This window comes from Gorilla gorilla, chromosome 10, assembly GCF_029281585.2.
Source record: "Gorilla gorilla gorilla isolate KB3781 chromosome 10, NHGRI_mGorGor1-v2.1_pri, whole genome shotgun sequence".
NCBI classification, from domain to species: Eukaryota; Metazoa; Chordata; class Mammalia; order Primates; family Hominidae; genus Gorilla; species Gorilla gorilla.
In genome coordinates, this window is record NC_073234.2 from 118806179 (window position 1) to 118823065 (window position 16887).

Here is a 16887-nt window from a genome sequence, read left to right on the forward strand (position 1 = left end):
AGACTATAGCATGCTGATCACTGTGATCAAAAAGGCTCAGCTTCATTAAAAAGAGACACAAATATAAACAACATTGGTCAAAGGAAATAATAGTAACAGCTAGCATGCCTGGCAGCACAGTTCTAGGCATTTTACATCTAACTCACTTGATTCCCACAACAACCATATTAGGTTGGTGTTATTATTACCACATATGCAGATGAGAAAGCTGAGTTGCAGAAAGATAAGACATTTCTCAGAAAATCCCAGGACATAAATTGGCAAAGCCAGGATTTGAACTCAGGCTGTTTGATCTTAGGGTCTGTCTGCATAATCACTATCCTTAACCAATTATTCTGCTTGTGTTTGTCACACACTCAAGCAGTAGCCACCTCAAAGCAGGTGCTAGCAGCCTCAGCATCACATTTGTAGGTGACGTGGAATACAGTTAAGAGCTCAGTGGCAATTCCAACCTCTACTCCGGAACTGAACTGGCCTTATCAGTACCCTTCTTGCTCTGATTCCCAGTTATCTCCAGCTAAATAACATGGACTTAATCTCTGCTCTCCCAAAACGCTAAGTCCTAAAACTCATCTGATCAACGTCACATCCACCATGGGAAAACGAATGACTCTGGTTAAGTGCTCAAAGTCCTCTACCACTGGCAGTCTTCCTGAAATCATTTTTAATGTAATCTTTTGATCTCAGGCATAGAGTTTATCACAAAAAAGTTTATGCTACAGAGAGTTAGCATGATCCAAAATACAGCAACTGCTCTTGCAACATAGGATTGCTCTAAAGACTCAAAGCAGACTGCAATTGCACTCCGTTTCCCCAGTTGCTTTTGGTGCAGCTAGCTTTGAAGTGGTTGAACACTCATATGCATGTCGGACTGTTGACCGAGACTCCAAGTGCTAGACCTGGGAGGGCATCCTCAGGACCAGACAGGCTGCCCATGCACCTGAACCCCAATCTCTTGGGAAAAATCCCTAACCGCTAGCTCTTCCTCCACCTCCAAGAAGTTAGCATGGACAGTCCCGTTAAACCAAAGTCACATCCTGCAGCTCGCAGTTCACAGCCCTCCCACAGCTCCACATCCCATTCAAATCCCCAGTGCCTTCCTACCAGGCTGAACAGGATCTGGAACCGCTTTGACCATTTGTGAACACTTCTAGTGCGAAAGGGGAGCCTAGTAATAATTATTCTGGAACTTCAAGTATAAACCTGAATTGTCCTAAGTAAATATGGATGTACCCATGTACCTATCACCTACTATCTTCCTTTCACTTGCTCTAGTCCAGCCCCTTTACTGTCCCTTCAATATCCCGGGCTTGCTATTGCCTCAAGATCTTTGCACTTGCTGTTCCCTCTCCCTGGACACACTTCCTCCAAATGTCTTCATGACTTAATCCTTCATCTCCTTCACCTCTTTGCTAAATACTATTATTAGCTTCCAGTGACCACCATATTTTAAAAGTTACCACCCTACACACACACCCTCGTGCACACATGCACAGACATGCTCACGCTTACTCCCCTTGGGTTCTCTACAACCATCGAACTGCCATTTATTTTATTTATTCATTTTGTGTATTACTTGTCTTGTCCAGAACCTCTATATGTGATTGTTCAGTGCAAGCCTTGCCAAGGGGAAGAGGAGTGGGTTGGCCTCAAGCCAACATCCCTCTTGTCAACCAGGGATGGCAGTTGCATCATACAGGAGAATGTATCCTCTTCTACCCATTGTACATCTGAACAGAGGCTCCATATATCCTAGCAGTGGCTTGGTCTCTCCCTACTGGAATGTAAGCTCTAATACTGGAAACCCATCTTTTGTCTTGCTCACTGTCTATCTCTAATACCGAGAACAATACCTAATATGTCATAGGTACTCGAAAAATGCTTGTCAAATGAACAGATGAATGAAAACAAGACTGCGCTCTGCCATCATACCTTTTCAAAGTCCTGAGATGTTCCTCTCACTTTTCTAACTGATATTCCCTTCCCTTTCCTCTCTCTTTTTTTTCTTTTTTAACACATTTAATGTTACTTTCTTAATCCAACTCAACTTGCAGTAAACAATTTATCTTAACACTGCAAGGTAACTTACAAGGTTTAAAATAATCTCTTTTTAGATAATTGCTCAGCCAATTCAGAATTTAAACCCAATTATTTCAAATGTTAAAGTCATTTTCAGAGTGTCCTCCACCCTTAAGTGTGCACCCTATTCTGCCCCTCCAGCGTGGAGCTTTGCAGGAGAAAAATTTTTCCTTGGTGCCAGAGAAGGGGGGGTGATAACTCTGAGTGCCATCTGCTGGGCCATTCCTGGCCTCTGGAGGGTCTCTTCCTGTCTGGCCTTTCTGCTTTGATCTCTCTCCCTGTTTTCTCCACAGCTGATGTAACAGGTCCCAACAGACCTCCAGATGGGTGGGGTCAGTGCCTAAACCCCAGGCCACTCCTGGGCCTGGCTCCTATAGCATTCCTACACCCCACTCTGCATCAAACCGGGAATTCTGGATCCCCTGCCCCATGCCGCTGTTAAGCTGTGGGGAAACTGGGGTGCTTGTCAAGTACACTCTCTTTCTCTCTCCCTCTTCCCCAACCTCTTCTTTCTCTCCTTGAAAATGGGATTCTACTGCATTTGTATTTGCAAAATGCTTATTCTTAAGATGAATGATGGGTACACAAGTTTGTTATAGTTTTCTCTAGACTTTCAGATGCCTGAAATATTTCACACACTCAGAATAAAAGGACATACTACCTTTTCTACTCTACTGCTCTTGCCTTATATTGATGAAGGTCTCCCAAAACTCCAAATTGAAATGAAGAGACACAACATGAATGATTATTGTATTCTCTCTGGCCCAGAGAACCTCCTAGACTTTAATAAGACATATGCATGGTTTTCTAGTCTTGGTCAAAACCTACAGTGTTCTCCCTGCTCTGCCTCCTCCGCCTCCTCCTCCTTCTCAGGCCAGAATAGAATAGGGTCATGCAGGCAGCCAGGGGTGACCTTGGTTGGGACCAAAGATTCTGGGAAGACTGGTGGCCCAGGCTCCACATAAGCAAGCTTGGGTATCGGCTGTGCTTGCTTTCCAGCCCCTGGGGTTGAGTTTAGCCCATGGTCTGAATTCAGACAGATGACAGTTGTGCTTGGCAACTCAATCTGGAAACCTGACCCATGCCAGGGGGAATGTTCCACCATCCCCAAATCCCTCTTACCAGAGCAGGAAATAGGGGCTCTTGAGAGAAACTGGTAAGGGAGGAAGATGACACCAGAGGGGCCATAGCTTTGAACTGTATAAAACAATATGGGAAATGGGTTGGGGGTGGGGGATTTAAGAATCCCCCCTTCTCAGCAGGACTGAGAAGACTGCTACAGATTCCCATTTCTTTCTGTATTTAGGAGTAGAAAGTGGAATTTGACTATATGCAAAATATCATTAAAGAGTCAGATCCACAATGACTCTGTTCCCCATCGTGAGATGTATCTTCTCAGGATCTGCTCTCATCTGAGGAGGGAGGCCAAAGGAAAAGAGGAATAAATGAGTCTTTTCCTTCTAGAAGTCAAATTTCAGGTGAATTGCTGCTTTATATTCTCTTTTCTACATATCTCTTATTGTGGTTCTGGAAGCGTTTGATGTCTTTCTTCCGAATTTTGTTACCTTGATTGTCCAAGGACTTGTTAACCAGTTCCATCCTTCCCTTTCAATGAAAGAAAAATGTAAAAATTCCACTGTATGTTCCTCTTCCTTCTTCCCAGTATTTGATATTCATTCAACAAGCTACCCAATCAGTTTTGACCACAGAAAACGTTCTACTCAGGGTAGAAGGTCACAGGGGCAGGGGGCTCCTCAGTGCATCCATTGTCCATGAAGATATAGAGCCCAGAGAAGTCACGAGGCTCAGTCTGATGCATCTGGGCAGCATGCGTTGTGTCAGCGACTCTCCCAGTTTTCTCTGTTTTCATATCGCCTTGTACCTTAGATCTCTCTGGGGCCATAGTGCTCTTTCCTGAAACACAATCTTTGGAAACTCCTTTCATCATGGTCTGTTGGCAGAGAAATCTCTCAGTTTTTGCTTATCTTAGAATATCTTAATTTCACTTCTATTCTTGTAAGATCATTTTGCTAGGTACACAACACTAGATTGTTGTAACTCCCATTACATTAATGATGTTATTCCACTGTTGCCAGCCTCCATCATTGCTGCTGAAGGTTCTAGTGTCTGATTTTTATTCCTCTGTATGTGATATAAGAGATCTGTCTTTCCTCCCTGCTCCCTTAGTCATGGTTGCATCCCCAGTATCTGGCACGAAATAATAATAGCTACCACTTATACAGCATTTAACTATGTTCCAGGCAAAGTTCTAAGTGGTTTACCTCATTTAATCTTTATTTTTAATTATGGTATAATATACAGAGCATACAATTTACTGCATTAACTATTTATGAGTGTATAATTAACGGATATTAAGTACATACACAATGCTCAATAATCATCACCACTATTTCCAGAACTTTTCATCATCCCAAACAGAAACTCTGCATCCATTAATCTATAACTCCCAATTATTACTTTCTCCCCAGCCCCTGGTAACCTCTATTCTACTTCCTCTCTTTATGAATTTGGCAATTCAAATACTACATGTGGTAATCAGGGTTCTCCAGAGAAACAGAACCGATAGGATATATATAGATAAGTAGAAACAGATTTAGTATAAGAAGTCCCTTGATCTGCTGTCTACAAGCTGGAGGCCCAGGAAAGCCAGTGGTATAGTTTCAGTTCAAACCCAGAGGTTTGAAAATCAAGCAAACCACTGGTGTAACTTCCAGTCCAAGTCCAAAGGCTTGAGAAACAGCAAGCCAATGTCCAAGCGCAAGAGATGACATCTTAGTTCAAGCAGAGTGAAAATTCATCTTTTTTCCACTCATTTGTTCTATGTAGGCTCATACAATAAACAATTTAGATGATGCCCACCTCCATTGATGAGGACAGATGATTTTTATTCAGTCTGCTGAGCAAAGAACAGCTAATGCTAATCTCTTTTAAAAATGTTCTCACTGACACATCCAGAAACAATGTTTAACCAGCTATCTGGATATCCCTTAGCCCAATCAAGTTGGCACAAAATGAACCATCACACTGCATATTAGTGGAAGTACATAATATTTGCTCTTTCGTATCTGGTTTATTTTACTTGGCATAATATTTCCATGGTTCATCCACATTGTATGAAACTCCATTCCTTTTTATGATTGAATCATATTCCATTTTATATATATATATATATATATATATATATATATATATATATATATATATACATTCACCTATTGATGGCACTGAGTTTTTGTTTTTAGCCATTGTGAATAATGCTGCTATGAACACTGGTATACAAGTATCCATTTCTCTGTTTTCGATTATTTAGGAATAAAATTGCTGAGTCATATGGTAATTCTATGTTTCACTTTCTGAGGAAACACCAAACTGTATTAACAATCGCTATACTATTTTACATTCCTACCAGCAATTCATGAGTTTCAATTTCTGCACATTTTTGCCAAAACATATCATTTTTCATTTTTTAAATAACAACCATTATGATGGGTATAAAGTGATACCTCATCGTGGTTTTGATTTACATTTCTCTAATGGTGTTGAACATCTTTTCTTGTGCCTATTGGCCATTTGTACATCTTTCTTGGAGAAATTTCTTTTCAAGTCCTTTGCCCATTTTTTAATTGGGTTGGTCTTTTGTTGGTGATGATGACTTTTCATTCTTCATATATTCTGGATATTAACCATATATATCATATATACTAATCACATATAATTATATATATAATAGTATATATGATGTGTGTGTGTGTTTATATATATGATTGATTTACAACTATTTTCTCCCATTTCTGTAAGTTGTCTGATCACTGTCTTGATAGTGGCCTTTGATGCATAAGAAAAATTTAATTTTGATGAGGTCCAATTTATCTATATTTTCTTTTTTTTTACCTATGCTTTTGTGTCATATTTAAGAAACCATTACCAAATCTAAGGTCATGAATATTTTGCCTTATGTTTTCTTCTGCATTTTATAGCTTTAGCTCTTACATGTCTGTCTTTGATCTATATTGAGTTAATTTTTAAATACAGTGTAAGGTGTGTGCTCAATTTCATCCTTTTGCATGTGAATATCTAGTTTTCCCACAACAATTTGTTGAAAAAACTCCTTGCTCCATTGAATGATCTTGGCATTTTTGTTGAAAATCAGTTGACCATACATGTAAGAGTTTATTTCTTGGTACGCTATTCAATTCCATCAGTTTATATGCCTATCTGTATGCCAGTACCACACTGTTTTTATTAGTGTCATTTTGTAGTAAGTTCTAAAATCAGGAGTATGAACATTTGAATTGGTTCTTTTTCAAGATTGTTTTGGTTATTTGGGAATCCTTTGAGTTTCTACATGGATTTTAGGATATGTTTTTCTATTTCTAAATAATTTAAATAAAAATCTCCATTGGAATTTTGATAGGGATTGCATGGAATTTGTAGATCACTTTGGGTAGTACTATCATATCAATGTTAAGTGTTCCAATCCACGAACAAAGAATGTCTTTCCATTTATTTAGGTCATCTTTAATGTCTTTCAGCTGTTTTACAGTTTTCAACATACACATCTTTTGCCTTCTTGGTTAAATTTATTCCTAAGTATTTTACTCTTTTTGATGCTATTTTAAATAAAATTGTTTTTCTTAATTTCCTTTTCAGGTTGCTTATTGCTAGTGCATAGACACACAACTGATTTCTGTATGTTGATTTTTCTGCAGCTTTGCTGAATTTGTTTATTAGCTCTAACTCACTTAATATTGAAACAAATCTGTGAAGTAGCACTGTCAATGTTCAGACACTTGCATTAGCAGCCAGACTCATGAACTAGTAATACATGAGGAAAGGATGGGAAATTCTCTTTCTCATTCTCTTTCTGGCAGCTGTGCAGTAGCAGAAAATGCAAATTTGAGTTCCTGCCACAGAAGTGGCAGCAGTACAAGCTGTGGTATCTCATTCTCAGTGGTGGAGGTGGTGGCAAGTGGTATCAGGTATCAGATCAGTTGTGCAGTGTCCCTTGGGACACTGTTCCTGGAAGTCCATCCTTGGCCTTTCTTGTCTGCTCCTCCTGATAATCTTGTAAAGCATCCAAAGTTATTTTTATTTAATTGCTTTTTTGGTCAATCAACCAGAATCAGTTTCTGTGTTAGTCCATTCTTGCATTGCTATAAAGAAATACCTGAGACCGGGTAATTTATAAGAAATGAGGTTTAATTGGCTCACAGGGATCTGCACGCTGTACAGGATGCATGGCAACAGCATCTGCTCAGCTACTGATGAGGGCTTCTAAGCTTACAGTCATGATGGAAGGGGAAGAGGGAACAAGCATCTCACGTGATAGAAGTGGGAGCAAGAGGGAGAAAAGGTAGGGGTGGGGAGGTGCCACACTTTACAACAATCAGATCTCACAAGAACGCACTATCACAAGAACAGTACCAAGCCATGAGGGATCCACGCCCATAACCCAAATACCTCCCACCAGTCCCCAACTCCAACATTGGGGATTATATCTCAACATGAGATTTGGAGGAGACATCCAAACTATACTAGCTTCTGCTGCTTGCAAATAAGGCTCTTATATGACAAATATCAACAATGACACATGTTTCTGTTCCTTTATCCTGCTTTTTCTCTATAGTATCACTATCATTATCTGGACCATCTATTTATTGTCTGATTCCCACACTGGAATGAAAACTCCATGAGGTCAGGGTTTTTTTGTTCACTGCTATATGCCTTAATTAATGCCTAGTATATATTGCACTTAATACAATTTATTGAATGAATGAAACACCTAATACTTATTAATTTAACCCAGACAACAATACACATTTCTTAGAAATCAAAACCTATGGCGTTTATTCATAACTCTGTGCCTATGATTTCACCTCTGAAAAGCAACTCTTTCTAGCTTTATGCTCTATGACTCTAGGCAGAGCAAATTCTTAGAAATCAGAGGAATCCCTAGGGGAACCTTCCCCAGGTATGCTGATATCATCCTCATATCATTTCCATAGGATATTGACTTGCGAGCTATCATCGAGGCCAATTATTAGTAGTTTTGCCAAAATGAATGGACACTTTTTCTTTCAGATGTTCATACTGGATATTAGAAAAAGTAAACATTTCTAAAATCTTCCCATGCTCATACTTAAATGCCCAAAGAAGCACTTAGTTGAATATAAAAGGTATCTCCAGACCATCTCAGAAACAGCAGGAGTTAATCCCTGCTAAAGTCAGAGAGGAGATTGAGAATGAGTTCTGCGCCATGTCATGCTGAGATGAAGACACTCTATTTCTCAAATTACTCTCTTATAAAACATCTTAAAATGCCTTTCTGTACAAATCTAACTCACACCTGCTGAGAAAATGATGCTCTTTTCTAGGCCACAGGTTGTCTGTCCTGCCCTACGTTTACCTGACTTCTTAGAGTCCTCAGGTCACCCATGGCCTGGATGCATTCTGGCTTGTTCTTTAAAATGTCCACTTTAACAGTTGCTGTGGAAAAGATGCAGTCCAAGGTTACAAACCTGTTTATGACCAACTCTCCTGTGTCTCCACTATGCTAATAATTTAAAATACATGTTTAACTATAATCACTGATTTGGTTATGTGTTTGAAACACGAAACCATTGAACATAATTTTCAGAAAGCAATTTTTTTCCACAAATACTAACGATTGTTTCCCAACAATTCTATCAATAAGGGCTCCTGAAGAGCAGCAGGAAAGCAAGCACTGGAGGGGTGGCTTTAGTGTGCAACTCATTGGGAAGTACAGATGGGGTCGCTTTCCATTCTTATTCCCCAAGGAGAGGCCTGATAACTAAGACCAACTCCAAACTGTGGCAGAGAAATTCCATCCAATGTGGGGCTACATGCTGAGAACAAGGGGAAGACAGGTGGGAGATATGGTACAAAGGCGGGAGCTTCCAGAGAAAAGCAAGGTCATTCCAGGAACAGCAACTAAACACAGCAATAGAAAAGCAGGAACAGAGGCTCATCAGAGTGCCTCCAGTACCTGCAAAGTACTCACTTATTCCTTCATTTATTCAATAAAAATCAAGTGAACATCTACATTGTACCAGCATCCTGCTGGGAGCTAAGGATACAACAAAAAGGAAGACAGACTAGGCCATGCCCTCATGGATCTTACGTTCTATCATTCAGCAGGTACTGAATAAATATTTGTTGAACTGATCAATTGAATAAAATGACTGAGCCAACACGCTTCCTTTTTTCTAATATGATATCTTCCTCTGCCACATTACAAAGTAAAAAGAATGATGATCTCAAATACATTTTCAAGAAGTTGGCCACAATATTTGAAATTTAGTAAGAACACTAATAGAAATGTGGCTTTAGACCCGTTATTCTTTTTTTTTTTTTTTTGAGACGGAATCTCACTCTGTCGCCCAGGCTGGAGTGCAGTGGGGTGATCTCCGCTCACCGCAAGCTCCGCCTCCCGGGTTCTCGCCATTCTCCCGCCTCAGCCTCCTGAATAGCTGGGACTACAGGCGCCCACCACCGCGCCCGGCTAATTTTTCGTATTTTTAGTAGAGACTTGGTTTCACTGTGTTAGGCAGGATGGTCTCAATCTCCTGACCGAGTGATCTGCCCGCCTCGGCCTCCCAAAGAGCTGGGATTACAGGCGTGAGCCACCACGCCCGGTTCAGACCCATTATTCTTACAATGTGTATAATGTTTCTTGACATATTCATTAAAAATAGTACGAAAGCATCTGATTAGACATGAAAGGATAATCATTTATAATTGATCTCTTTTATGTTTAAATTCAATGGGACATCCCACTGAATAACTGAGACATAAAGCACTATTTTATGCTATATACATTATAACATAATAGTTATAAAATAGTACTCCAGTTATAGTCATAAAAATATATATACACTATATATATGCTATTCATAATAATATATACTACAAGTGCATTATATATATTATGTATATATACATTATATATTATATAGTATTTATATACTGTTATGGTATACCATAGTTATAACATATATAAAACATAGTTATAACATAATATATATACTATATATAATATACATATATCAACTATTATGTTATAACTTTTGTTATATTATATAAATAGTTATAACATAATAGTTGATATGGTTTGGCTGTGTGTCCCCACCCAAATCTCATCTTAAATTGTAATTGGGGAGGGACCTGGTGGGAGGTGACTGGATCATGGGGGTATTTTCCCCCATGCTGTTCTCGTGATAGTGAGGGAGTTCTCACAAGATCTGATGGTTTAAAAGTGGCAGTTTCCCTTGCACTCTCTCTCCTGAGACCTTGTGAAGAGGTACTTGCTTCTCCTTCACCTTTCACCATGATTGTAAGTTTCCTGAGGCCTCCCCAGCCATGCAGAACTGTCAGTCAATTAAGCCTCTTTTGTTTATAAATTATCCAGTCTCACAAGTCTCAGGCAGTATCTTTATAGCAGTGTATAAATTGACTAATACCAACATAAATACATTATAATATAGTTTCTAACATTTTAATGAATAGAGTAGTACATATCTGTCTAAATATAAGTATATGAGATATGGGCACTAAATTTTTTATCATTGCTAGACATTTGCAATTAAAATTTGGACACCATTATTTTAGATCCTTGGTCATTAGTTGGCGAGTTTCTTGGGAGAGTGCATCCAGACCAGGTCTACTGGTTTTGAGGCAAGTGGGGCTCAGGACCTGAAAGAAGGTGCATTGTTAGTAGACAAAACAGCAATTGCAAAAGACCTAGGAGGGAAGTGTGCTTGGAGGACTGAGCAGAGGAAGGGGCTGGAGAGTAAAATACAAGTGGGGAGGCCAGTAGGGTAGAGGGGTCCAGATTATGTAGAGTCTTGGAACCAAGATAAAGACTTTGGATTTTACGGTGGTAAAATTGAAGCCCATTGGAAGTCTGTGAGCAGAAGAATATGATCTGTTTATATTTTTGGAAACATTACTAAGCTCTTCAATCCAGCTTTGACCTGGAATATATTTTTACCACCATCTGTCTGATCTGTGTGTCTACATCTCAAATGGTTCTAAACTGGGAGGGAAAAGCAAAGGTGTATAATTTTATCTTCTAAATGACAGTATCTGTCTTACCAAACATGTAAGTAATTCTATAACTTGATACTTTCATTCACCACCAGATTATTGAGATTTATCCTTGATGGTCTGTATAGCTTCAATTTATTCCTTTAAACTAGTTGCAACAGACCGTTGCATAAATTAGGCCACAAGGTATTTATCTACTCTCCTGTTAATGAACATGTGCTTTTTAATGTTCCATTACAAATCAATACATCAGAAAACAGTCCTCTATTTCAGGGGTTCCCAAGCCCCAGGCCATTAGGCACCAGGTGGCACAACAGGAGGTGAGTGCCAGGCTGGGAGCAAGCATTATCACCTGATCTCTGCCTCCTGTAAGATCAGTGGTGGCACTAGATTATCACAGGAGCTCGAACCCTATTGTGAACTGTGCATGCAAGGGATCAAGGTTGCACACTCCTTATGATGATCTAATTAATGTCTGATGATCTTCTAAGGTAGAAGAATTTCATCCAGAAACCATCTCCTCCAAACCGCCCCCCCCGGTCCGTGGAAAAATTATCTTCCACAAAACCAATTCCTGATGGCAAAAAGGTTGGGGACAACTGCTTTATGTGTCTTCATTGAGTACACAGTCTCTAATTTCATACCTTGGTGGAAATTGTTGAGTCAAATTTGTTTGCATTCCAGAATGATGAATACTAGAGGCTGGGAATCATATCAGGGTGAGAGTAAGGATAAAGAAAGGTTGGCTAATGGGTATAAACATGCATTTAGATAGAAGGAATACATTTTAATGTTCATTACCAGAGTATGGTGACTATCAATAACAACAATGTATTATATATTTCAAAATAGCCAGAAGAAAGGACCTGAAATGATCCCAACACATAGAAATGATAAATACTCAAGGTGATGGACACCCCAAACACACTGACTTGATCATTATACAGTCAGTGCATTAAACAGAATATCACATATGTACCCCATAAATATGTACAAATATTTGTATCAAAAAATAAAATAAAAGGTGTTTGCATTCTACAACTGTGTTAGATCATGAAAATGTTCTCTAAAGTGATTCCGCAGCAGCTTATGTGAGACTCTCCATTTCTCTATACCTTTGTCAACACTTTTTATCATCTGACATTTTCATTTGTGTCAACTTACGAGTATGAAATCATCTTTCATTACAGTTTTTATCTGCATTTCCCTTGACACTAGTAAACTAAAACATTTATTTATACTTTTATTGGATATTCAGATTTCCTCTTAGTGAATTGTCAATTCATATCCTTTGCTCATTTTTCTACTCAGTTAACTATCTTTCTCTTACAAATTTGTGGGAATTCTATGTAAATTATAGATATAAATTCCTTGTTAGTATTTGCTCTCCAAATATTTGTTGTTAACTTGTAACTTGTCTTTTATTTTTGTTATAAAGCTTGGTAAAGGAAACATTTTAATTTTTAATGTAGTAAAATTTATCAATATATCTTGAAAGTTTATGATTTTTATACCTTAGGAAACCTGTTTATACCCCTCAGATCATAAAATATATTTTGTATTTTCTCTAAAAGTTACTGTTTTCTTAAACCTGCCCAAAGTTTACTTTTCTATTTAGTGTGAATAGATATATAATATTACCTTTTTTTTCTGTAGGCATAACCAGTTGTCCCCACCCCATTTATTGAATAGTCCTTCCTTTCCCCATCAGTATCTAATATCCTTTCTTTTGTATATCAGATTTATATATTCTGTTCAGTTCCACGGGCCTACCCTTGAGCAAATAGCATGCTGTTTAATGACTAAGTCTTTATAAAAAGTCTTGATATCTGGTAAAACAAGTTCCCATATTTTGTTCTTCTTCATAACTGAAAGATCATAACTTGATCTTTCATTTAACTTATAGGATCTTCTTTTAACTTCACCAAAAATACTATGATGGACTTCTCATTCATATGCATACTATCTCTTCATTTATTTGGGCACCGTCTTTTGTATCCTTAAATAATGTTTTATACATTTTTCCATATATGTCTTATGATTTTTTTAATTTATTCCAAAGTAATTTATAGTTTTGGTTTTAATAATTTATACATTTTAATAATTTGGAGATAATTTTAGAATTTCTAGGTAGATAATCAATATTATCTTTTCCCCCCAGTTCTTATATATTTTTCCCTATATTTTATTGCTTTGAACCCCGAGGACATTTTTGAGTAGACGTAATAATAGTAGTCATTGGTGTTTTTCTTTATTTTAATGAAAATGATTCTAAAGGCTCACTATTAAGTCTATTTTTGTTGTTGTTGTTGTTTGTTTGTTTGTTTGAAACAGAGTCTCACTCTGTCGCCCAGGCTGGAGTGAAATGGTGCAGTCTTGGCTCACTGCAACCTCCACCTCCCGGGTTCAAGTAGAATTACTATATGATCCAGCAAACTCAAAAAAAAAAAAAAAAGAAGAAGAAGAAGAAAGGCCTTCCATGACCACCCTACCCTAGCAAAAGCAGCACCCTCCTCCCACCCCAAGAGACCCTCAGCCTCATTACCACCAATCTACAGCTTTCATAACAAAGCAGTTTCCTGGAACTACCTGAATTATTTATCTGAATTATTTATCTGACAATTTCCCATTATTTATGTTCTTCACTATTGATAGTCTCTTAAAAAGCAAAGACTTTTTTCTTTACTGTTGCTTTTAGTATCTGACTATTGTTAGGTGGTCAGTAAATACAATATGTAAGGTATAATACTGGAATACATACACACAGACACAGACACAGAGACAAGCAAAGACACACACACATACACAATACAGGTTATCTGATATATATGATAGTATGTTACATATGATATATGTTTCATATACATGTGCTATACAACATCTGATGTACAGTCCATAATATACCATGTATAATATATAATAAAGTATATGGCAGCCAATATACAGTATATACTATATATAAAACAAATAATATGAAAGTATTTTAAAGATATACATCTTAAAAGTTTTTAGTCCTATTTCTATAATTCCTCCAAAGCCACAAAAACACAGAGAGGAAGAGAGAGAGAAGAAAGAGAGAGGAAGGGATGATGCAATTTAAAAGAGGATCTAGCTGATGCCAAGCCCTGATCTACATAGGACTGCACTCACTTCCCCGTCCTAACTTAAGCTGTCAGAGGAAAGGAGTGGCACCCAGGGGGCACTGGTCTGTGAGCTCCAGAGGCATCATCTTGCTGCAGTATGAGCTAAATGCCAACTCTCATTGTCACCTGCACTACACCTTGATGAGAGATTGGATCTGTGGTCCCCTTTCATGAAGTGTTGCCTTCTAAGAGCCTTGACATACTAGTTGTGGAATAGTACTAACAAAGGGACTTTGCTGGGGCCTGTTTCCTTTCTAACACAGTCCATTCTGGGAGTCATGGAATCCCTCAGTTGCACAGATCCTTAAAGTCCAAATGGACATATAACTAATGAAACACCATATTGCAGGTGCCTTACTTAGCTATATTCCTCTGCTTTAGTGCAAAGTAAGAACAGTAAGAAAACCAGGTCATGTTTTTCAATTAGGTCATGTTTTTCATCTTTTCTACTATTGGCCTTTTCCATTAATCTTAAAATGTGATTTTCTACATCTTTGATTTCTACTCTTGAATCATATTTCCAGTCACCATATGCTACTTTTCTGCAAGCTGTAATTTAAGCCAATCCTGCTCACAAATTTTGAAAAAGGGAGTCCATAGAAGAGAAAACTATCTCCTCCTCATGTGCTTGGGATGTTGTGATTTCCTCAGTATTGCTGGGCTGTGTTCCTTTTTAGAGGAAGTTGCAATTCCCTTCATGGTAAATAGGAAGGAAATGAAGGTGATTAAAGCCCTTAGGATGTAAATTTCAGTGTTGGCTGAAAGGTTCTTTTTATCCCAATCCTGCTTTTGTAAACAAAGCTCCGGTGGGACTGAATCTGGAAAGCTACCACAGCTCCATGACAACTGGACTTGCCAGCCATGGTGACCATCTCCATGTTCACATCGTAGTCATTCATAGTCATGCATATGCATATCGTAGGGACAAACATTCACTTTGGCTCTCACCAAGAAAAAGAGCGTTAGCAACCAATTAGTAGAAGGTGGTACAGGAGAGGAACACTACTAACAGGTCAACTTTTTGCCTAGTGAACTCAGCTGTAAATTGTTATGGATGATGGTAAGATAAAATTATTGCCCTAGTTTCTGTATGTTGGCCACATACAGGCACTGCAAAGACCCCTAGTGCACTGTGATTTCTATTCTTGGACATCAGTGGATGATACAGGTTTTTCTAGGTGTACATATCTGTGTGCAAAGAATAAGGAGGTGGCGTGACTCTCAAACAGAGATCCAAAGTTTTCTAGGAAATGTCTTTTAACATTCTTCTTATTTTAAAATTTAAAAAATCCTTTACTAGCTATAAAGTCAAAAATACAAAGGAACAAATCTGCTTACGTGTAAAGCAACTGAACCCAAAAGGAAGGCACTATGGAGCAGCCCCGCACATAACATTCCGCTGACTCACCTTTGCACTGGGTGTGCTTCTATCCCACAGGGTGGCACTGCTCACAATGGGAATATAGCAAGGGGATTTCTGAAACATTAGAAACAAGGCATTTAGTATCACTTCAATAATTCTTACAAAGAAATATTTCCATTTCTGAGATGGTTTTTAGGCAGATCAGAAGCTAATTCTTTCAAACCATGGCTGTTCATTCACTGAGTATCCAATATTGCCCACAACACTATCCCAGGTTCTTTGGGAACAATGGTGAGCCCAAAACACACTTCCCATCCTCAAGAGTCCAGAGGAAGCCACAGGTATTAAGGAAATAATCACACAAATAAATGTAAAATTTTAACTCTGATACATGTGATGAAAGAGAGAGATGAAGTATTTTGAAAATATGGTGATATATTGGGATGAAATAGAATTAAACATTTACACCCTTTGCCATGTGACTTTGATGTACCTCCCATAGCCTGAAGCCCATCCCAGCTGAGCCCAGTGCAGCCATAGTCAACCCACAGGCCCTTGAACATAAATAAGAAATGAATGTTTCTTGTTGAAAGTCACTTATTTGGAGTTGCTTGGCATGTAGAATTATCATTGTAGAAACCTGTGACTGAAACAAATCTACAATACGTTCAATAGATATACTCAGGGAGGTCAGAAGAGGTAACCCCTGAGGATCTCACAATGGAAGAGAACAATTTTACTTAAATATCAAACCAGACATTTGATTTGAAGCTTACTTGCAATTTTACTTAAAATATCAAACCTTAATAAGATAATATCAGGATTTGTTTTCATACTTCTGGTTTTCAATTTGGTGCTTTTTATTTATTTAGTTAGTCATGCTCCTCAAGGTCTTTGACTTTCTGTTGCCCAATATTTGCTAAAACCAGTCTGTTAAGACTGGTGTCATGAAGGACAGACCCTCAAAAAATCTGTCACCAGGATACAAGTATATGTCAGAAAAACAATGGTGAGTTGCCCACTACTTTTCCCAGAGGTGATTAGAGTCTAAAGCAGGAGGTAGTAACCAAAGAATCACACAAATAAAGTTAAGATTCCAATAACACTAAAGGTTATGAAGGTACAGACATAGGTGGAGTCAAGGAATACAGATTATGTAGACTTGGGTGATGGACTAGAGACAGAAATTGAGACAAAAATGGAAGAAGAAGCAAG

At 38.2% G+C, this 16887-nt stretch overlaps 1 protein-coding gene across 6 annotated transcripts in view; it reads right to left on the reverse strand.

The window, feature by feature from the left end:
• C10H12orf42 (chromosome 10 C12orf42 homolog) overlaps positions 1-16887 on the reverse strand; it is a 416673-nt gene that overhangs the window by 300865 nt on the left and 98921 nt on the right. For 5 of the 6 annotated variants that reach the window (XM_055357852.1, XM_055357851.2, XM_004053781.5 and 2 more), the window contains one exon: positions 15718-15786. In XM_055357852.1, the coding sequence (XP_055213827.1) occupies positions 15718-15786 (69 nt within the window). Of the gene's footprint in view, positions 1-8506; positions 8587-15717; positions 15787-16887 lie in introns of all 6 variants that reach the window. The other variant, XM_019038009.4, reaches the window with a different exon arrangement.